A 23,418-nucleotide genomic window follows, 5' to 3' on the forward strand; every position below is an offset into this window, starting at 1 on the left:
TCACAAAGGACCATTTACACAGAACAAAAAAAATAAACAGAATATTTAGAGAAGAGATTGAGGATAATAGGGAATTTTTATCAAGATGGACTATAACTTCCAGAGGGCACCATGTAAAGTTCTAGGAATTAAGGAAAAGGAGAAGGAGTAAAATAAGAAATGTGCAGAGCATTATGAGGATTAAAATTCAGGAGACAACAAGTACCCTTTAAGTCTGGGGTTTCTGTAAAGACTGACATTAGCAGGGATCAAGCACATAACGAGATTAGTCCTACTAAATTTAGAGCAGATGAGTATTGAGAGGAAGGTATTCTGGGGGCTCCACTTTGACTCTTTTAAATGGGATAAAGAGATCTGGACAAGTGCAATTTTAGTCTTGGCATATCATTTTATTCCCCATGTAGCAAACGAACCCTAAAGTGAACGTCAAAGACACCCCTTCCCCACAGGGTTTATGCCTTATACTATAATTCCCTTTCCTTAAGTGCAGAGAGGACCTGTGGCATGCTTCTTACCAACAAGATACAGTAAAGGTGATGGGATATCACTTCCTTGGTTAGATTATATTGCATAAGACTCTATCCGAGCAAACTAAACTGCCTTTCCAGTTTGTTGTGGAGATGCAGTACAGCATGGAAAACCTTGGAAAAACAACTTTGCCATCCCCTTGTATACTCAGATGACATCTCCTCTGACCAAGGACTCCCACTCTACTGCACAATCCACTCAATGATGGGCCCAGATTCATGGAATTAGATGGACCCTCCAGATCACCCATCTCCCACAGTTGCCAGCATAGCAGAGAACTTTAATGGCCACCTTTCAAAAAAAAAGGAGCTATCATGTCTACAACCTGACAACTCTCTTACTGGATGGTATATTGGTCAGAGTTCTCTACAGAAACAGAACTGACAGAAGAGATCTATAAATATTATATCTCATGCAACTGTGGGGATGGGCAAGTTCAAATACCACAGGACCAGCCACAAGCTGGGAACTCCAATGAGGGTTTTTGATGATTTCCCCAGGAGAAGCTGGATGGCTGAAATAGAGATGGAAATTCTCTCTTCCGACACTGAAATCATCACTTCTCCTTTTAAAGGCTTCAAGTAATTGAAGGAGACTTCTCTCCTTGTTGAAGGCCATCTCCTCAGCTGATTGCAGATATACAATCAGTCATAGACGCAATCAACTTTCTGATGATTTAATTCACAAAATATCCTCATAGTAACAATCAGGCCAGTGCTAACTTGACCAAACAATTGGGTATCATAAATTGACCACGTTGACACAGGAACTGTAGTTATTAGATACACTTTCCATCTTACTCACACCCTCTGGAAGCTGAACTCAGCAGTTCTTCAGAAGGGAAACACGGCCCTATCCCTCTTCCTAGCCTGGGGAAGGGTCCTTTGGGAAGGACCCAAACTTTGCTGTACGTCTACCCTTACACCCATCAGGAAGAGGACAGGCCCTGGAAGGAGGGACAAGGACACACCACTTGGGACTCTTGTTCCAGCCACTGTCAGGGATCATCCAGCTTTTTACTCCATTACACCCTTCACCTGGTTGACAAGATGGTGGGAGGTTAAGGTCACCATGTGGAGGGATGGTATGATGGAAGTAGGTCCAGAAATGCTTAACACATATGGGGTGACAATCCGGTGGGCTGGCAACAAGGGACCTAATACACATACTGGAGGTTAATGGGTGATACCTACCCTTGGTTTTGGTCATGGGACAACTACGAGTCCTAACAACTCCCATTTATCAAGAAGGGGTAGAAGTGGCCAGAAGATATGGGTAAGGCACTCAGATCAACATGAAAGGGGTGAAGTTACAGCTCAGGGCAAGGTACAGACAGACTGGGTAGTCTTAGAAGAAAAAATAAGTTACTGAAAATAGGTCAAGAAAATCATCTCCCAAGGGAAGTGCCTGCACAACCCCTCTATCAGCACTAGATGCTGCTCCCTTGTTTCCTACAGATTTTTTTTTGACTTGGTGGCAACCTGAAGGCACCTGTGTCCTGCTGGCCTAGGCCACTGTCACAGCAGAGAACTTGACGAACAGCTGGATCAGCCTTCTCATCACCGCTCTTTCTCTCCTCTTTGCTGAGTCCATATCGTCACTCAAGGAACTGATCTTTGCTGCCTCACATATAAACTAATACCAGGAAGTCCTTCATTTTCACCCAAGACAAAGACAACTGTGCACTTTTATTCATACCTCTGGACAACTTGTTGGGATGCAACAACTCCCAACATAACGAAACTGGCAAATGGCTCGATCTCTTTCCAATTTAGTTACCAATCAACACATGACACATAATCAGTCAGCTACCTTAACTGACATTGCTTAATTCACAGCCCAAGCCTTTCAGGATCAGCAAAAATCATTAGCCCCTCTAGCCAAAGTAGCATCTCATAACCACATTACCTTACACTTCTTAATCTGGCCCAACAATGAGGCATATGTGCTAGCACTAACATCTACTATTTATGGAGTAATACTTTAGGAAAGGTAAAACAGAAGGTGACTAAAATGCAACAGCAAGCCCACTGGTTGTGAAGTGTACAAATTCTCTGTGGGTCCTCTTCAGCTATCACCCAGGGGCCAGGGAGAACTGATGCCACAATTACCTCAGACAGGCCTGATCTCCCTGTGCACAGGTGAAGTGCTCTCGATATGCTGTAGCTGCATTGTTTCCAAACCTTTACTGCCAAAATTGTTGAAAGCCAGGGGTCAACAGTCCTGACCCATCTTTGCCTCTGTGTGTAAGGGAAGAGACAGGTTTATGTTGTGAAAATAATGAGGAGAAGTATGCTACGCCTGGTCCAGAGGCTGGGAGTGGGCTGCTAGAGAGGCCACAGATATACCCTCAGTGGCCATCTCCTAGCCCTTACCTACCCCTACTTCCTCTTCTATTGTGCCATGATGTTTCAGTCTATCTCCATTCCACAAGCTGGGGAAATGTTAAGTCTAATGAAACCGTATGGCCAGACCTTAAACCTAACAAACCAGAACAAACAGCCCCACATGCTAATAAAGGCAGGAAATCTCAGTGGCAGAGGTCCCCTCCTCCCAGGGTGGATAAATACCATACTCAAACAGCACAGATTTGATTCTCTTCTCTGAGGCAATGTGGAGTTGCCATCTACCAACCCCAATCCAAGTAGTTTTGCCAACCTAGGAGACCACAGTGGAATTTCTTCTGCTCTTCTGGATTCTTTGTGCTGGGTAAGTATAAAGCAGTCATTTGCTGAAAGCTTCTATTGTACCCTGAGCCTGGTTCCCACAACATACTATGTAACAACTTTCTCCATAAAGTGCCTGGACTCTTAATCCACAGAAACTGTGAGTGATTTTTTTCAAGCCAATAAGTGTGTGGTCATTTGTATATGAAGATGAAATACCCAGTGTGTTTTCATCTTTACCTGTAAAAGGCAGAGAGGATAATTTAGGAAAACCAGGCATTCTGGTCACACACAGTCTCTCTTACCCACTTTACCCCTATTAAATGATGGGTAGGAGGTCTAAAAGAGGGGATTTCAAATGCATGGGGGATTACTGAGTAGATGGCTTCTGCTGGAGCAAATGATGCATTGGAGGAGAAGGCTAAAAAGACAGTCACGAGGGGCGGGCCGCGGTGGCTTAGCGGGCAAAGTGCTTGCCTGCCATGCCGGAGGACCTCGGTTCGATTCCCGGCCCCAGCCCATGTAAAAAACAAACAAACAAACAAAATACAATAAAACAAGAAAATGTTTAAAAGATGTTTCCCTTTCTTCCTCCCTTCCTTCCTTCCATCCTTCCTTCCTTCTCTCTGTCTTTCCTTCCCTTCCTCCCTCTCTCTTTAAAAAAAAAAAAAAAAAAAAAAAAGACAGTCACGAGTCAAGCCAGGGAGGGCCCCACATAGAAAACGAGGCAGGCAACGCATGCATAATCACAGTAGAGAGTCCTAAGGAGAGTGTATGACCTAATCTAATAAAGCTTTAGGAAAATAATTCTAGCTACAGTGCAAAAAGTGGTTTGAAGAGAGAAGAGAGAGAGAGAGAGATTGGAGGCAGGTAACTAGAAAGGCCATTGTGTTATTTCTTGAGTGCCTGAATTAGGACAGTTTGAAGGAATGAAAAGAATAGACAAGTAAAATATCTTGGAGGTATAAATGACAGGAAATGGCAACTGATTAGATGTAGCAAAAGTTGTATGAGTCAAAGAAGACTCAGGTATTTCTAGCCAATAACACTAAGAGGACAAAAGCCCTTATTAAATGACACTGGGAACAAAAAGAGATTTGTTCTAGAAAAGAGAGATAATGAGCTCCAAGAAAGACCAAGACCCCGAGAAGCAGAGGGGAACAGAAAAGAGAGAAAAAGAAATGCACTGAAAGATAAAAGAAAAACAGCATTAAAGAAGCGTAGAGGAGGGTGGGCCACGGTGGCTCAGTGGCAGAGGTCTAGCCTGCCATGCAGGAGACCCAGGTTCAATTCCCAGGGCCTGCTCATGAAAAAAAAAAAGGCATAGAGGATTACTTTACATTGCAGTGGTAACAGATAGGTAAACTACTATGTACAACTACCATCCATTCAGAACCTAGAGCTAAAAGTGTTTTATTTTTAGAAAGGAAACTGATATTAGAAATTATTTAATTAAACATCTTCCCTGTTCCCACTGTTACACATAGAGGATATGATGGCAAAAGAGGTTAGATGATTTGCCAACTAATTAGTGGAAGGGCCTAGATGAGAGTTCAGGTCTTCTGACTCTCAGTCTATTTCATGCCCCAAATTACCTTAGTTACAGACAGTAGTTTCTTACATAAACCAATTATCTAAATCCCTTATCAGAAATGATCACCTGAACATGTTCCCTTACACTGACAATACTTGGAATTTTCTTCCCTTGGTTCTTGTCTCTGTCAGAAGGTACAGATATTGCAGCTGTATGTGAGATGATTAAATCATATTTGGTAGCAACTAGCAGAACAGAAAGAGAACCAGGCAGTTTTCTCTGAAAAGAAACATAGCAGTAAACTGGGCCCCTGAGAAACGTCCCTAAGGATTTTTCACTCCCTTTTTTTAGGTTGAAACACTGTATATAGATAATCAGAGAAGAAACCTAAATAAATTTCATATTTATAAAAACTTACAAATACCGCAAATATCTCAAAAAGTGTGAAATAGAATATTTTAATGAACGAGCTGCTTAATAAAACTACAATGTTTTTTCCTAAATTTCGTAGCTACAAGTTTTTTGTTTCTTCATATGGTAACATTCATTTTTTTACTTACTTTTTAAATTGTAGTAAAATATATATAACATAAAAATCATTTTAGCCATTTTTAACTGAACAATTCTGTGACATTAAGCACCTTGATACTGCTTTATAACTTTTGCACTATCCATTTCCAGAATTTATTTTCATCATCCCAAACAGAAACTGATATCCATTAAGCAATGACTCTCCATTCCCCTGACCCTTTCCCCTGGTAACCACTATTCTGCTCTCTGTCTCTATGAATTTGCTTATCTAAGTATTTCATATAAAAGAACATTCATACAAAATTTGTCCTTTTAGTTTACTTCACTCAACACAATATCTTCAAGATTCATCCATTCTGTAGCATGTATCAGCACTTCACTTCTCTTTATAGCTGAATACTATTCCACTGTATGGATTTATATCAGCAGCACCTCACTTCCACCCCATACATAGGTATCACCGTTGCTATCCTTCAATACTCACCAGAAGAAGCCTTGTCCAAGCCATGAATACCATTACCAGCAGCTGAAACTAGTAAAAATCAAGCTACAACAGACATTTTAAACTGTTATCTCACTTAAAAGGAAAATATTCCCAATAAATACATGATAATTCTAAAGGATGAGATTATTCTCCCAGTAATTTAGGCATTCGATTTTATAGGGTAGGTCAGGATATCTATCCATTATGCTCAACATAATTTCAGTGGGAAAATGCATTTTGAGTTGAAACAAAAAAATTATTCCAAAGCTCAAATCTACCCTCCATTTTTAAATTACAATATTGATTATCTTACTTCACTCTATTAACAACCCATTAATATAGCTATTACAGATAAAAGCAAGATGACTCTTAAGTCTTTGAATACTCATAAAATTTAATTTTCAGAAGAAGATAAGATTAAATTAAGCATTCATTAATATTCTTCTAGAAAGTAATAGAGCCATTTTAACCTAACAATCCATCTCTAGGAACTTATCCTAAGCAATAATCTTAAACATGTAAATAGAAGATCTGACACATCTAGGCCTCAGGGTTACTGGAATATGGCCTGACAGACATATGCCATGATATTCAATTACCTTAGAGACATAAATACCAACCTCAGACAAGGTTACTCTGAGACCATGATAAAGTGAGACAAACCTGACAAGATCACAATTTTATTTAAGCACAAAAACAGGATCACTGTACAACCCAAAAAAAAAAAACAGCATTCTCCTGAGAATGAGTGGCTGCTGCTTCTTTGCAAATTACAATGTTTCCTCAGTCTACTCTGCACTCCCAATAGATAATTTATTGAGAGCCCATCAAAGAATTGCTCCTGTTTTCTGACCGTATCCAATCTAAAACAAACTTGTGCCTTCTTGCATGCTCTCCAAAATCATCCAACCAAAACCAATTTTTATAAGAGAGTCTTTCTTAATCCCCTCTCACTGAGACACCACAGGTCCTAGTTCTCCCATGGCAATGAATACTATATCCAACTTGTTCGACCACAGGTGTATTCCTGGCAGTCGCTGGATAAAGGGCATTGGCAGATGCTATTCATAATTCCACTACTATTATAACTACTAGTTACTTAATATTTACTGAATACTCACTGTATGTCTTACTTGGATTCTTTAAACATGTTCTTTCATTTAATCATAAAACCCTGCGACATACGTCATTATTTGTTCGTTTTTTTTTTTAAATGCTGTATGGTGAGCTCTCATCTCATTTTTCCATGTGAGTAGCCCGTTATTGTAGCACCATTTGTTGAATTTTTGCTTGTTTGTTTTTGCTTGTTTGTTTGGTTTTGGGGAAGTGCATGTACCAGGAATCGAACCCAGGTCTCCCACATGGCAGGCAAAAACTCTACCACTGATCTACCCTTGCACCCCTATTTGTTAGTTTTTAAAATATTTTAGGTTTGTTTTTATACACCCAACACTGAGTCTGAGATTTATCCATGCTAATATATATAAATCTAGTGTATTTAACTACTACTCAGTATATACTATATAAATAAAACAGTTCTTTATCCTTATCTTGCTGAAAATCAATGAATATGTTTCCTCTTTATCACTTAATATATGCTATTTAAGTATAAGAATGTACATAACAAAGACAAACCAACTTCAGAATAGTGGCTCTTAAGTAGGCAGCTTAATTGAACACCATAAGTACATGGAAACTTGAGGCATGAGATTTTGCAGGTTTGTCCAGAGTGATGCCCTGATAAATCCCAGAGTGATTTTGAATAGTGAATAAAAAAGTATTTGCAAAGTTCCCTTGGGGCAATGGTGAGAAAGGTGGAAAATTCAACTTCCCCAAGTAGAGAATTCTTGATATTCTCACAAGCAGTGTGGACAACCAAAGAAATGGGCTGAGCCCCCATCTTGGGGTTTGTTCATATGAAACTTAACCCCGCAAAGGATAGGCTAAGCCTACTTAAAATTAGACCTAAGAGTCACCCCATCTTTTGTGCTCAGATGTGGCCTCTCTCTCTCAGCCAACACGACAAGCAAACTCACTGCCCTCCCCCTCTTTACGTGGGACATGACTCCCAGGGGTGTGGACCTTCCTGGCAACGTGGGACAGAAATCTTAGAATGAGCTGGGACTCAGCATCAAAGGACTGAGAAAACCTTCTCAACCAAAAGAGGGAAGAGTGAAATGAGACAAAGTGTCAATGGCTGAGAGATTCCAAACAGAGTCAAGAGGTTATCCTGGAGGTTATTCTTACGCATAATATGGATAGCACCTTTTCAGTTAAGGTGTAATGGAGAGGCTGGAGGGAACTGCCTGAAAATGTAGAGCTGTGTTCCAGTAGCCATGTTTCTTAAAGATGATTGTATCATGATAGAGTTTTCACAATGTGACTGTGTGATTGCGAAAATCTTGTGTCTAATGCTCCTTTTATCTATGGTATGGACAGATGAGTAAAACATACAGATTAAAAATAAATAAATAGGTGGAACAAACATTAAAATAAATTTTAGCAGATTGAAATGTTAGTGATCAATGAATGGGAGGGGTAAGGTGTATGGTATGTATGAGTTTTTTTCTGTTTTCTTTTTATTTCTTTTTCTGAATTGAAGAAAATGTTCTAAGAAATTATCATGATGATGAATATACAACTATGTGATAGTACTGTAAGTTACTGATTATATAAGTAGAATGTAATGATCATATGGTAAGAATGTGTTTGTATGTTGGTATGTTTAATAAATAAAATTAAAAATTAAAAAAATTTAAAAGAGACAGAACCACTATTGTGTATCCTTAATTTAAAAAAATTTGCAAGCAAATATGACAAAATATAATAACTGTAAATCTTTGTGGTAGATCCATAAATGTATTCAAAAAAAATTTTCGGTATGCTTGAATTCATAATTTGAAACATTTTTAAAAAGAAAATTAAAATTCTAAGTAGAAAAACCTCTAATAAACTAGAATGTGAGCTCTATGAGAACAGAAATCACGTATGTTTTGTTTATCCTACATCACCAATACCTAAAAAAAATGCACATGCAAATATTTTTTAACATATGAGTAGGTATTATCATTATTCTCATTTTTCAGATGACAAAGTTGAAGCTTTCAGAGTTTAAATAATTTGTCCAAGAACACAACTAGTTGAGTGGCTGAGATCTTTCTGACTCCAAAACCCCAAATCCAAGCCTCCACATTCTGGAAATAATCTGAACGTCATAAAAAACATAATAATTAGAACAATAAATTACTGATGGTAAAACCAACTTGAAAAAATATTGTATAGTTATTAAAACGGTGATAAAGATTTTATAACATTGCAACAATTTTTCTCTTATTGGAGGAGATAGAATAATGTAAAATTATGCAACAATGTAAAAACAAAATATTTGAGACAAAGACTGGCAGCAAATACAAGTTTACTAAGAGGTTATCTCAGGAAATGGGACTTAGAATCAATTCACACTTCTTTTCACAATTTCTGACATTGATCCTATTATTTCTTATAATAAAAATCCAAATTTGGGATCATGGGTCACTCTAAAAATCTGATGCAAGCCATGAATTCCAATAAATCCAGCTGCAAACAGAATTGTTTTAAATAAATTTTTAAATTTTAGAATAGTTTTAGATTGATAGAAAAGTTGTAAAAATAGCAAAAAGTTCCCATGTATCCTATTGTGGTGCATTTGTCACAATTAATAAACCAACATGGTACATTACTATTAACTAAACTCCCTATTTTATTCAGATTTCATTAGTTTTTCCCTAATGTCTTTTTGTGTCTCTAGATCCCACCCACGAGTGGCTGGAGGAAGTACCTGAAATTGCTGAGCTGTGCTCCCATGGCCTTGATTTCTTAAGACGATTGCGTAATGATGTAGCTTTTACAATGTGACTGTGATTTTGAAAACTTTGTATCTGGTGCTCCTTTTATACAGGGCATGGACAGTGAGTTAAAAATATGGATAAAAAATAAATAAATAATAAGGGAAATAAGGGTTAAATAAATTGGGTAGATTCAAAACTAGTGGCCGATGAGAGGGAGGGGTAAGGGGTTTGGGATGAATGGTTTTTTTTCTTTATTTTCGTGGAGAGATGCAGATGTTCTAAAAATGATCATAATGATGAATACACAACTATTGTGATGGTATTGTAAGCCAATAATTGTATACCACATACGGACTGTATGAGTGCGAAGATTTGTCAATAAAAATATTAAAAACAAGATCCCATCCAGGATATATCATTAACTGTCTTTAACCTACTCTAGTCTATGATAGTATAACAGTTGCTCAGGATTTCCTTGGGTTTTTTTGTTTGCTTGTTTTTGCCTCTTTTTTTCTTTTTTATGACCTTGATGGCTTTGAGATGTACTGGTCAGGTATTTTGTAGAATGTCCCTCAATTTGGTTTGTCCAATATTTGTCTCATGGTTATTCTGGGGTTATGGGTTTGAGGGAGGTAGACCTGAGAAGTGAAGTGTCAATCTCATCACATCATAGCAAGGATCCTTGCTATCAAAAACAACATAGGTTGGCACCTGTGTCCCTTTAACATGCCTCCATCATTTTATTTTTAAGAAGCACTTCTTCACATTCTGGCACTACATGTTACTCCAGGCTCACCCTGCTCCAGTAATAGAATCAGCCATTTCTCAAAGGAACCCTGGAGTTTATTTTATTTGAGAATGTTCTTAGAAACCAAAATCTGGATGCTGGGCGTACATAGACAGATTTTTAAAAAATATTTCAGGTGGTTTACTGACCTCTAACACAGAGCTGTCCAAAAATATACATGGTGCAAGCCACATAAGGAATTTAAAACGTTCAAGTAACCAACTTTTTAAAAACAGAAAAAAAGGTAAAAATAAATATATTTTATTTAGCCTAATATATCCTAAATTTTCAAAGTTCAACATATACTCTATATAAAAATTACTAAAGTGATTTTTACATTCTTATTTATATTAAATCTTCAAATTCCATTGTGTAAAAGCCCATGCAGTCAGAGACCTTTGGAGATGAAGGAAAATGCCCCCGGGGAGTTTCATAGAACAAGAAACCAGGAGAACATCGAGCCAAGATGGTGACTTAGCGAGGTATACGGTTTAGTTCATCCTCCAGAACAGCTACTAAATCACCAGGAATAGTACAGAACAGCTCCTGGGGCCATGTGAGTGACCGGACACACAGCATACCTCAGTGTGGACCAGCTGGAACAGCTGTGAGCCCCCCCAGAACCGTGAGTTCCCCAAGCCGCGGCGGCTGGCGCCCCTACCCCACAGGCTGCTTCCCAGAGGGGAAAGGAAAGGGACTTTACCAGCAACAGCGGCTGAGCCCAACCAAACGCCAATTGTGGAATTAATTAACAAATTCTGACAACTAAAAATAGGCCCCCAGCTCAGGTGAACCTGATCAAAGTGGAGGTTGCTCATTTTTGCCCTGGCACCAAGGGGGCAGGGCTGACAGAAAAGAGGGAAACAGATTTTTGCGGCTGTGTTTCTACAAAGGCTTGACTGCCTTTGGATACAGCGGAGGACTTCTCAGGCTGCAACTGCCCCAGGCATAAGAAGAAAGAAGCTCGTTTGAGGGCTTGTCTGGAGCCCTGTGCCTTCCCCAGAGGAGGGGTGAAGCCCAACTCAGGTGGAATCCCTCCCTCAAGGAATTTAGACACCAGGGCTTGGTAATTTGAAGCCATTAAAACCAGCCTACAACCCCTCCTCTGTCTCCACCACACCCCCAGCAGGGAGAGTCTGCCAAAGTTAAAGGTACCACATCATCTTATGCTGGTGGGACCTGCAGGCAGACAAGCACCACATACTGGGCAGGATAAGAAAAAGAGAGTCCAGAGACTTCACAGGAAAGTCTTTCAACCTGCTGGGTCTCACCCTCAGGTAAAACTGATGCAGGTGACTGACAAGAGGCCAGTTTGGTCTGGGAAAATCCGGCTGGGGCCTATAATACCTAAATAGACCCTCCTAAGGGTGGGGGGGAAAGCACCATACAGGCAGGGTAAGAAAGAAGAAAATAAGAACTGAAAAATTCTGCTTTGTTAAACAAAACCTAGGCTAGTGGTCCAGAATAAGTTGAACTGAATGTCAAAGAACAGGCAGACAACAAATTCATCCAGCAAGAAAACCCCAGGTAAAAGAAGTGAAAACAATCTCCAGAATAAACTAATTAAGGTAATTAAAAGCCTAGACGGCAGCAAAAAATAACAAATCAAACTAGGAAAATTGAAGATATGGCCCAGTCAAAGGAACAAACCAACAATTCAAATGAGATACAGGAACTGAAATAATGAATTCAGAATATATGAACAGACATGGAAAACCTCATCAAAAATCAAATCAGGGGCGGGCCGCGGTGGCTCAGCGGGCAAGAGTGCTTGCCTGCTATGCCGGAGGACCCCGGTTCGATTCCCGGCCCCAGCCCATGTAAGAAACAAACAAACAAAATATAATAAAAAACAAGAAAATGTTTGAAGATGTTTCCCTTTCTTCCTCCCTTCCTTCCTTCCATCCTTCCTTCCTTCTCTCTGTCTTTCCTTCCCTTCCTCCCTAAAAGAAAAAAAAAAAAAAAAAAAAAAAAAATCAAATCAATGAATTGAGGGAGGATATAAAGAAGGCAAGGAATGAACAAAAAGAAGAAATCGAAAGTCTGAAAAAACAAATCACAGAACTTACGGGAATGAAAGGATGGTAGAAGAGATGAAAAAAACAATGGAAACCTACAATGGTAGATTTCGAGAGACAGAACATAGGATTAGTGAACTGGAGGAAGGAACATCTGAAATCCAACAAGCAAAAGAAAATATAGGGAAAAAAATGGAAAAATGTAAGCAGGGACTTAGGGAATTGAATGCACACAAATATACATGTTGTGGGTGTCCCAGAAGGAGAAGAGAAGGGAAAAGGAGGAGAAAAACTAATGGAGGAAATTATCACTGAAAATTTTTCAACTCTCATGAAAGACTTAAAATTACAGATCCAAGAAGTGTAGCATACCCCAAAGAGAATGGATCCAAATAGACATACTCCAAGACACTTACTAATCAGAATATCAGAGGTCAAAGAGAAAGAATCTTGAACGCAGCAAGAGAAAAGCAATCCATCACATACAATTGAAGCCCAATAAGACTATGCGTAGATTTCTCAGCAGAAACCATGCAGGTGAGAAGACAGTGGGATGATACATTTAAATTTAAGAAGCCAGGAGAGAAAACTAGCAGACTTCACCATGTGCCCTTCCAGCTGAGAGAGAAACCCTGAACTTAAGAGCCTTTCTTAAGTGAAGGTAACCTTTGGTTGGTGCCTTAATTCGGACATTTTTCATAGGCTTGCCTTAAGGTGGACATTTTCACCGCCTTAGAATTGTAAACTTGCAACTTAATAAATTCCCCTTTTTAAAAGCCAAAAAAAAAAAAAAAATTCCATTGTGTCTTTTACACTCATAGTACATCTCAATTCAGACTAGCTACATTTCAAGTGCTCAATAACCTTCCAATGGAGAGGAAGCTAGCGGATGTTGCCATGTTTACCATGTGCCTTTCCAGTTGAGAGAGAAACCCTCAATTTCATTGGCCCTTCTTGAGCAAAAATAAACTAGATGGTGCCATAATTTGGAAACTTTTACAGACTTGCTTTAATTGGGACTTTTTCTCAGCCTTAGAACTGTAAACTAGCAACTTATTAAATTCCCTTTTTAAAAGCCCCCCCGTCAAAAAACCTTCCAAGACACTACCAGAGTGACTTAGTTTAAGGTGTTAGGTGTCTTATAAGAACTCCTTTCTCTGAATTTATAATATAGAGTGAATTAATAGGTAAATTACGTGTTATTCTGCTACTTTCCTTTAGTATCTTAAAGTGTCCTTTCAAACAAAATTAAATATAAAAAGAAACCTCATTTTAGGTGCATGGGTGGTTCAGTGGTAGAATACTCGCCTTCCATGCAGGAAATCCAAGTTCAATTCCTAGACCATGCACCCCCCCCAAAAAAAAGAAACCTCATATTAAAAAAGAGAACACACTAAAAAAAAAGACAGGAACTTTCTATATCTTAGGGAGCTTACATTCACACTAGATATTCTGCTGTAGAATCCTCTCACTTGACATCAAATAGCTCACCGCACTCTTACACAACAATACTGAAACTTTATTTTCACAAATATTTTTCTAAGACAGATACAAATGTCACCAATGAATTAATACAGCATTTGGACCAATCTCTAATCCAAGTACATCCAATGTGTTTTGGAAAATAATAATACTTATAGAAAAGGAAAAATTTCTGAAATCATACATGGGAAACAAAGGACTTCTTAATTTTTGCCCTATTTCAACTATGTTTTTCATTGTATAAAAAGTTCAGTGGAAAAATGTGCTTAAATGCTGATAAATCTAAGAGAACTGTGTCATTCCCACTATGTAAACTGGCTTCTCATTCTTGCCTAGTTCCCTACTTCAGACTTACTCATTTTAGAAGACTTTTCCTTGACTGTAAAGCCTCAACATTTAGGATCATGATTTATACTTTCACCTTTTATTTGTCCTGGATATATATCTTCTTTGAGTCTGTATAATTTTTTAAAATCCCAATTAGGGGAGAAATTTTTCAAAAACCAGGGCTTTATCTTCAATTCTATGTGCATTTATCTCTAAAGACAGCAACAGCAAAATGGAAAAGGCATAAGCTTTACAAAAGAAAGATGAGTTCTACCACTTACTAGCTGGATGCCCTATATCTCAGATTCTCTATCAGTAAAATGGAAAGTAAAAACATCCATTTTGAAAGATGTGAGAATGCAATAAGATGACATAAGGAGAGCACATGACACAAAGTAGACAACTTGAACAGAATACTATTACTACTGACAAGAGTAATCTAAAATTGCTATTGTAAAAAGGTTAAACATATTTCTTACTAATAAAGTTTTCCATAAATATTATATAAATATCTTTTTTCATTCTTTTTCAACAAATTTTTAAAAGTTTGTTAACATCTCCACTCCCCAGAAATCACGTGAGAAGAACACATAAAGTGGAAGAAAATATGCAGGTCTTTTATTCCCTCCCTTTCTACTACCAAATTGCACTCATATATTTAGTGTTCATTTACTAATAAGTTGAACCATATGAAACCACCATTTTTGCAGGTCAAAAGTGGCCAACCCATTGGCCATTTCACATGACTCAATGTACATTTTACAAGCTCAAGGAATACTTTTACTCTAAGCCAAAGTTGTTAAATGAGGGCTGTGAAATAACAAAATGGTATTTAAAAAGTTCATTCTTACTTTAAAGCCAGACACAAAAGGACAGATACTGTATGAGTCTACTTTTAATACCAGGGTGAAGGTAAAATCAGAGACTTATAATACAGCATATAAAGGACCTAGAGACACACAGAAACTAGAGATGGTTAGCTAATAAGGTTGAACTTCAATGCAAGGGAACAGATAGAAGGGAAGGTAATCCAAAAACAGGGAGCCCAGAATAAGAATGAAGGCCTTTAATCCTGTATAGCTTAATGTAATACCTGAACACATCCCAGAGTATATTAAGCAGACAATCAAAAAGTTCCTAGAGGGATGGGAGAAAAAATGTGGAACTATTAAACTTTACCACCAGGGAAACCCCTGATACTGTGTCAAACATTAGGGACACTCAAATCAATAGGCTAAGCCCTTGATCTTGAGGCCTGCTCTTTTGAAGCTTGTGTATGTAGTAGCATACCTATAGGTATGCCTAAGAGTTACTTCTGGAGAACCTCTTTTGTTGCTCAGATGTGACCTCTCTCTTTAACTCTGCAAGTGAAATCATTGTCCTCCCCAGTACAAGGGGCATGACATTCAGGTGTGCAAGGCTCCCTGGCAGCATGGGAGATGACTCCCAGGATGAGCCTGGCACTGGCAACATGTGATCAATATGCCATCCTGATTAAAAGGGGGAAAAAGAAGTGTAACAACTAAGGTATCAGTGGCTGAGAGTTCAAACAGGGTTGAGAGGCTACTCTGGAGGTCACTCTTACACAAACTTCAGTTAGACATTGCTATCTATCATAGCTTGCCAAACCCCAACCAAAACCATTTCTGCCAATCCTAAAGCATACCCAGGGCATTATATAAGACTCTACAAAGTTTCCATGCACTTCAGTAACTTTCCAGAAACTTACAATCTCCAGATGGGTCCCTGGACCAGATAAGTACTGAAATGCAGCTTCTCTAGAATATCAACTACTTTTCATCACCCTATCCCATATTATCAACAGCCCCTTCCAACATGAAAAAGTTAGAATGGGTATAACCCAAATACCCCTGAAAAGTGGAAAAGAGATCAAAGGTGATGGTGCAGTTATACAGAGAAGGTAGCATTTAAGAATTACATATGAGTGCTGAGTCATTATACTGATATTTCTTTTAGTCTCCAGTATATTAGAACAGCTAAAAATAAAAATCTAAAATTGTGGAATTGTAACCCATACTAAACTCTGAAATCTGTTCTACAACTAACTGTTGTGACGCGCTTTGAAATTTACTTTTGTATATATGTTATTTTTCACAAAAAAGAAAAAAGTGATTATGATGATTAAACAACAACAGATTACTCCTTCTAGCCTCTAATGTTCTGGAGCAGCTAGAGGGAAAACTCTGAAATGATGGAATGGTAGCCTATACAAAATCCGGGATCTTTTCTGTAACTACCTGTTGAAGAATGCTTTGAAAATGTTTGCTTTTTTCTTTCTTTGCATTGTATATACATTATATTACGCAATAAAAAAGTTTTTTAAAAAGTTGATTGTAATGATATTGTGAACCACTGATTGTACACTTTGGATGATTACATGGTATGTGAATATACAATATGTATCAATACAAAATAAATTATGTTTTAAAAGTTCATTTTTATTTTAATGCTTTGAACTTTGTACAAAGCTGTTCCTAAACCCAAAAAGTGGATATAATACATCTTGAAGAAATATCCAAGTCAAAACCTATATAATCTTTTAGAATTTTATTCTGGACTATGAAAAACATACATCAAAACAGGTGATCATCAAGAACGATAACATTAAAATTTCAAGTGATAAGCAATGTTAAAACTAGAGACCGCTTGAGTGTTCTTGTCTAAGCTAAAGAATCAAATACAGGAGACAAAAGTATTTACCCTAACCAAAATTTGCCAGAATTATTAACTGCCCTAACCCCTAAGAAACTAAGGCACTAACAGGTAATTTAATAAAGGTCCCCAATATGCATCCAGAGTAGAGAACCACTGATCTACAAGAATTTTTCTCATAATCCTACATTTTATAAATAAATGAAGACTAAAGTTTGAGAGGAAAAATATGCTTTCCTGGATCAGGTAAAGTTCCAGAGGTTCCAATCACCTAGAGCAGAAGGCTAATACTATTGAGAATAACTTAATTTAAATGAAAATCATAATAACATTCATGGGATAGTCCCATACCTATGTCTCTCTGGTGATGTACCCAGAAAAACATGCTCTTAAACTTAATCCAATCCTGTGGCTGTGAGCCCATTGAAAGCAGGACTTTTTGATGAGGCTACTTAATCATATTACTGGAATTCTTTATAAGCAGAATGAAATTCAGAGACCGTAAAAGCCACAGAAGGCAAAAAGCTAAATTCAATGGAACCCAAAAGAAAATGAAGAGGCCAAGAGAGGCCACCAGGTGCACCGCCAGGTGACAAAGAAGCCAAGGACCAAGGACTGCCAGTCTTCAGGAAGAAAGCATCACCCTGGTAATGATCGATTTATTTTAGCCTCAAAATCATGAGCCTTTTAGCCTCAAAATCATGAGCCATAAAATTCCCAATGTTATGGTATTTCCTTGAGCAGCCTCAGAAACTAAAATAAATATTCTCCCACCATAATAAAATATCACCCCACATTATCAAGAAACACTTCCATCTCCTATTTAAAGTACTATGGCAAAAGTTACACATTAGAGCAATCAGTAAAAATTTAATTTATAAAACATAAAAAAATTCTCAGTATTTCATTGGCATCATCATGGTAATCAATTACTATTAATATTCCTTCCTGTTAAAAAAACATCTTGAACTAAATTATTAATAGAACACTAAAAGCTTGTTTTATACAATTTTAACCAATCAACTGAAAAGAAGCCATAATTGTAATATAATTTCTATTTAATTTTAACCTATACATTTAAAAGAAGAGTCTTACTGTTCTAGAATCCGAGAATGGATTGTATTCATCAAGTCCTGGTGGAACATTTCTTGTCACTTGTGTAACCGATGGGTCCTGGAATAAAATTTGAGGAAAAAAGATTACTTACCCTTCAAAAAACAATTTTGACACTTACATAGCATTTGATTTATATTTATACTTTTGGTCACCCAGCAAAGAGGAAAATAAAGGAAGAAGATTATCAGTAGTTATTAAATCCTATTCCAACAAAGCTGAAATTTAAACCCACAACTCTTACACCCTCAAAGAAAAACAAAAAATAGATTATATGCAAATCAGCTGCCAGCTATTATAAAGACTGAAAGTAGAATGACCACCACTTAACTGTGTATAACTGAATTTGGCAATATCTAACAAAATTACATCTGCAACTATCCTTTGACTCACATTCTTACATCTAGGAAACTACTCCAAAGACTTACTGTCACAGTACTATTTGTATAAGCAAAAGACTGGAAACAATCTAAATGTCTATTAGCAAAAGATGGTCGATTAACTATGGTTCATTTACATGAAAAAGTACTGTGCAGCTGAATACAATGCAATTTTAAAATGGCATAAGGAAGAGCTATGTATACACTACAATGGAGTGATTTTTAAAAAGTAAGGTGAGAAAAAGGGGAATAAGATTTTGTCTTTTAGGCAGAAGGAAGATAAAAATTATAAAAACATTTTTAAAAAACATTTTTTAATGAAGAATAAAAAAAACTAATAAATATTATTGCCCATGGGGAAGAAGGGAAGAGTCAAGAAAAATAGACTTAGAAACTCAATTTCCCTCAAACTATCTTGTTTTACAGATTTGACTTTGAAAACATGAAGGTATGTTTTATATAATTATAAAATAAAACTAATTCAGAAAGGAAAAGGGAGGGTAAAATGTAGGGTTCAAAAGATACATCCTGCTTAGCCAACATTCATGTTTATCAATGTCATTCTTTCAATGTTCGGTGATAACGTGTTTCTCAAATGAGTACTATTACCATTCATACAGGGGAAAAATCCAAAGAATAATTCTTCAAAATAGTAGCAGCAATAATAGCAATAGTACAATGAGTCCCAACTCTCATTTTACAAATTCACATATCCAATTATCTCGTTTTCTGAAACTCACCTTAAATTCTTGAGGGAAAAAAAAAACTTACACAGGTATAGCATAGTTTCAAAGAAACACAGAGACAAAACATTCTTTAGGTTTTCTACTTTTTACTATAATAACTAAAATGCACTTCCAGATTCTAGAGAAGTTTAATACAGACCGAAAAGTCACTAGCAGTTTAACAAAAATCATTGTCTTAAACAAACTGAATTCACTTATAGTCAATCTGGAATTTCTCTGAATGTAGTATTAGATAACAAAGCACTACATATATACAGGATACTAGCTTTAAGGAAGATAAAGAGTTGATATCTCTGAATTATCTCATAATTAAAGTTTCAGATTAGCTTTTAATAAACTAAATAGTGCTGGAGAAGTCATAGTCTGTAAATTTGGAGTAGAGAAGGATGAACATAATTATATGTTCACATGTATACAAGTAATAAAGTAGTAACGAATAATTGTTTTGGTATTCAGCACTTACTTATATTATTTCCAATCCTTGTTATCCTTCCTGGTAAATGGTATTGTTCCATTTTTCTGAGAAAGAAGCTGTGGCCTTATAAAAAAGGTCAAGAAACTTGCTCAAGGTCAACTATTATATTTGAGACAAAATATGAAACCAGGACTCTCCAGTGCCCATAGATCACCTTTCCAACAAATACACTAAAAACAGAGTTCATCACAATCACAACTTTCACAAGAAAAGGCACTGGTTGAAGTGACTGTTTACTGGTGATTCCAAAACTCTGACAAGAAAATGTAGTTACATTTACTCTTAATCTTAAATTCAAATCAAAATGAAATTGCTTTTAGTCATAATCTTGTTTCTTCTATAGTAATGGTTCTCAAGCTATGCCTACACTGGAATCATCTGAAGCACTTGTTAAACCCCAGATTACTGGATCCAAATCTCAGAGTTTCTGATTTAGTAGGTCTGAGATGGTGCCCCAGAATTTGCATTTCTAACAAGGGAAAGATTCAGACATAGTCTTATTTCACTAACTCAAAGGAATTTGCTTGTTATTTTACTGACTTTCAAGTAACAAGATACCCTTTAGAGTTCAATTTAAATAGTCTATGTGGTTCTGACTACACTTAAGCATTAAACAGTTCTATCTTAACTTCATGTAGTTCAGCCAAAGCTATCCTGCTAAACCTTTAGTAATAACACATAAGTTTATTATTATAGTCTTACGTCACTAAAAATCAAGATGCACCATGAAAAACATATTATTTCAAAGAACAGAAGTAAAAATTTTACATGTAGCATAACTGACTTTCTTATAACAATTCAAGTTTCTTTACCAAAGGTAGTGTGCTTTTACTAAGTTCTGACTGATTTCCATCCCTATGCATTAATCAGACGTTTCTCATGCAGACATTTCTCAATACTGCCATAAAACAACATCACCAGAAGACTCCAATCTGGCAAACAGCACTTTCACCCTTAGCTGTATCATTACTCTACAAGTAAGGAGGTTAGTTTAGTAAACAATTCATATAACTATTTGGCCTGGTTCTTATTTATTTTTCTCTGTACATATACCATCTTTGAGCTAAATAGTAGTCTAATAACATAAAAGTCTATTCTATATGGATGACTGTATACAGTCATATATTATGTGGCCACTTACTATGATATCTGCTAGCACTTAATAGGCTTAAGTTTCAAGAGTAACACTTAAAACCTTTTATGTTTTAGGTACTTATTCTGTAATGGAGAAAACAGTCTAGGAATCAGAAACTGGGTCCCTAGCAATGACTAGCTCTGTGACCTTAAGTAAGCCTCAATTTTCTCATCTGTAAAATAGAGGAAATTTGCTAATCATTCTGGTCAGTTCCAGTTCTAAAATGTTATGCTATCTAAATTGTACGTCTTGATTGTTTGGAAAGCTGACTGTCTTTACTCAAATCCCAGCTCCAGTACTGAGAAGCTGTAAGCTTTAAACCAAGCACTTCATATTTCACTCTGTCTCAGGTTCCTCATCAGTAAAATGCATCATACAGATCACGAATTACTACATGCACAGTGCTTAATACAGTTTCTACACATGGAAAATGCTGAAAAAGTGACAGCTGAGTTAAGGATCATCTGTCTTTATGCCAGCACCATGCTGTTTTGACCAAAGTAGCTTTGTAATAAGCCTTAAAGTCAGGTAGCGTACGACCTCTGACTTCATTTTTCTTTCTCAGGATACTTTTAGCTATTCGGGGCACTCTGCTCTTCCAGATAAATTTGGTTATTGATTTTTCTATTTCTGAAAAGTAAATTGTTGGGATTTTAATTGGTATTGCATTGAATCTGTAAATCAATTTAGGTAGAATTGACATTTTAACTATATTTAGTCTTCCAATCCATGAACACGGTATGCTCTTCCATTTATTTAGGTCTTCTGTGATTTCTTTTAACAATTTCTTATAGTTTTCTCTGTATAGGTCTTTTGTCTCTTTAGGTAAATTTATTCCTAAATATTTTATTCTTTTGGTTGCAATTGTAAATGGAATTTTTTTCATGATTTCCCTCTCAGATTGTTCATTACTAGTGTATAGAAACACTACAGATTTCTGAGTGTTGATCTTGTAACCTGCCACTCTGCTGTACTCATTTATTAACTCTAGTAGTTTTGCTGTGGACTTTTTGGGGTTTTCGACATATAGTGTCATATCATCTGCAAACAGTGAGAGTTTTACTTCTTCCTTTCCAATTTTGTTGCCTTGTACTTCTTTTTCTTGTCTAATTGCTCTGGCTAGAACTTCTAACACAATGTTGAATAACAGTGGTGATAGTGAACATCCTTGTCTTGTTCCTGATCTTAGGGGGAAAGTTTCCAGTTTTTCCCCATTGAGGATGATGTTAGCTGTGGGTTTTTCATATATTTCTTGAAGTTCCCTTATATTCCTATCCTTTGAAGTGTTTTCAACAGGAAAGGATTTTGAATTTTGTCAAATGCCTTTTCTGCATCAATCAAGATGATCATGTGGTTTCTCTGCTTTGATGTGTTGATATGGTGATATGGTGTATTACATTAATTGATTTTCTTATGTTGAACCATCCTTGCATACCTGGGATGAATCCTACTTGGTCATGGTGTATAATTCTTTTAATATGCTGCTGGATTCGTTCGCAAGAATTTTGTTCAGGATTTTTGCATCTATATTCATTAGAGAGACTGGTCTGTAGTTTCCTTGGAAATTTACAGCTTTGTTGTATATATGTTATTGTTCACAAAGAAAAAAGGAAAAGAGTCGATTGTGATGATAAAAAAGTCCTTGATATAGTATAACAGAGAAGAAAGGATTTAACAAATGGATATGACTGCTGAATCACTATAATGATATTTCTGCTGGTCTCCAGTGTCTTGAAGCAGCAAGAAGAAAAAATGAAAACTTGTGAAACTGTAACCTATACCAAACTTTAAAATCTGTTCTATAACTGCTTGTTAAAAATGTACTTGGAAATTTATTGGGTTTTTTGTATATTTGTTATATTTCACCATAAAAAATGATTAAAAAAATGCAATCAGGCGGGTGATGGTGGCACAGTGGCAGAGTTCTCGCTTGCCATGACAAAGACCTGGGTTCGATTCCCAGTGCCTGCCCATGTTAAAAACAAAAAAACAAAAAAACAATGCTCTGCATTTATGATCAACTGAGCTATTATGAAAGTATGGCATATCTTGTATAACAAATAGGCAAAAAATCACCCACAGCTACCTTCTAAGGAAAGAACCTAGAATTAGTTCTTTGCCTATCCTTTGTGTCATCTGGCCCCATTACCTTAGCCACAGGTGAAAGGATGAGGAATTGCCCTCTGCTACAAAGTGAGACATCTTTAAAGTTGGACACAAGAAAGTCTGGCAGACCCTAACAGAAGTGGCTCTACATTGGATAATGACTAATCAACCCAATAAGATGCTCTATCTTGAGAAGACTGAATATGAGACATAAAGATTGGTCAGTAGTTGTAGCAGCAATAAAAGCTGACACCAATCATGACAGAAAGAGAGATAAACAGAAGCTAAGACATAAAAAGGTAACCAGAAAAGGGAGCAGAAAGAAAGCAGGTACAACATCTTGGAAAATTGGCAATTATTAGAGTTGTGGATAAGTCAACAAAGCAAAATCAAGGCCAAGAGAGTTACTGTTATTCTAATTGTGGAGGAATATTTAGCTGTAAAACAGTTTTTACGTCTTACAGATCCTCAGAAGGGCCTCAAGGTGAAAGAAAAAGGAAAAAAGAGGAGAAAGAGAGACAAAGGAGCGAAAAGAACGTGGCAGAGATCAGTCTTCCTGCCCCAATCTTCACTTGAATCAGTGCAGTTCAACTTTTATCTGCTTTA

The 23,418-nt window shown here is 36.9% G+C and overlaps 1 protein-coding gene across 10 annotated transcripts in view; it reads right to left on the bottom strand.

Annotated features, from left to right (window-relative positions):
* Positions 1 to 23,418, bottom strand: part of SCAMP1 (secretory carrier membrane protein 1) — a 161,585-nt gene that overhangs the window by 78,350 nt on the left and 59,817 nt on the right. For 4 of the 10 annotated variants that reach the window (XM_077139352.1, XM_077139356.1, XM_077139353.1 and 1 more), the window contains exons 2-3: positions 17,953 to 18,030; positions 5,744 to 5,791 (exon numbers count right to left, since the gene is read on the bottom strand). The exons of 1 other annotated variant lie outside the window; for it this stretch is intronic. In XM_077139352.1, coding sequence (XP_076995467.1) covers positions 5,744 to 5,791; positions 17,953 to 18,030 — 126 coding nt within the window. Of the gene's footprint in view, positions 1 to 5,743; positions 5,792 to 17,952; positions 18,031 to 19,559; positions 19,635 to 23,418 lie in introns of those variants that run through there. 5 more of the 10 variants (XM_077139354.1, XM_077139355.1, XM_077139360.1 and 2 more) reach the window with 2 other exon arrangements.

This window comes from Tamandua tetradactyla, chromosome 21 (assembly GCF_023851605.1).
Source record: "Tamandua tetradactyla isolate mTamTet1 chromosome 21, mTamTet1.pri, whole genome shotgun sequence".
Classification (NCBI taxonomy): domain Eukaryota; kingdom Metazoa; phylum Chordata; class Mammalia; order Pilosa; family Myrmecophagidae; genus Tamandua; species Tamandua tetradactyla.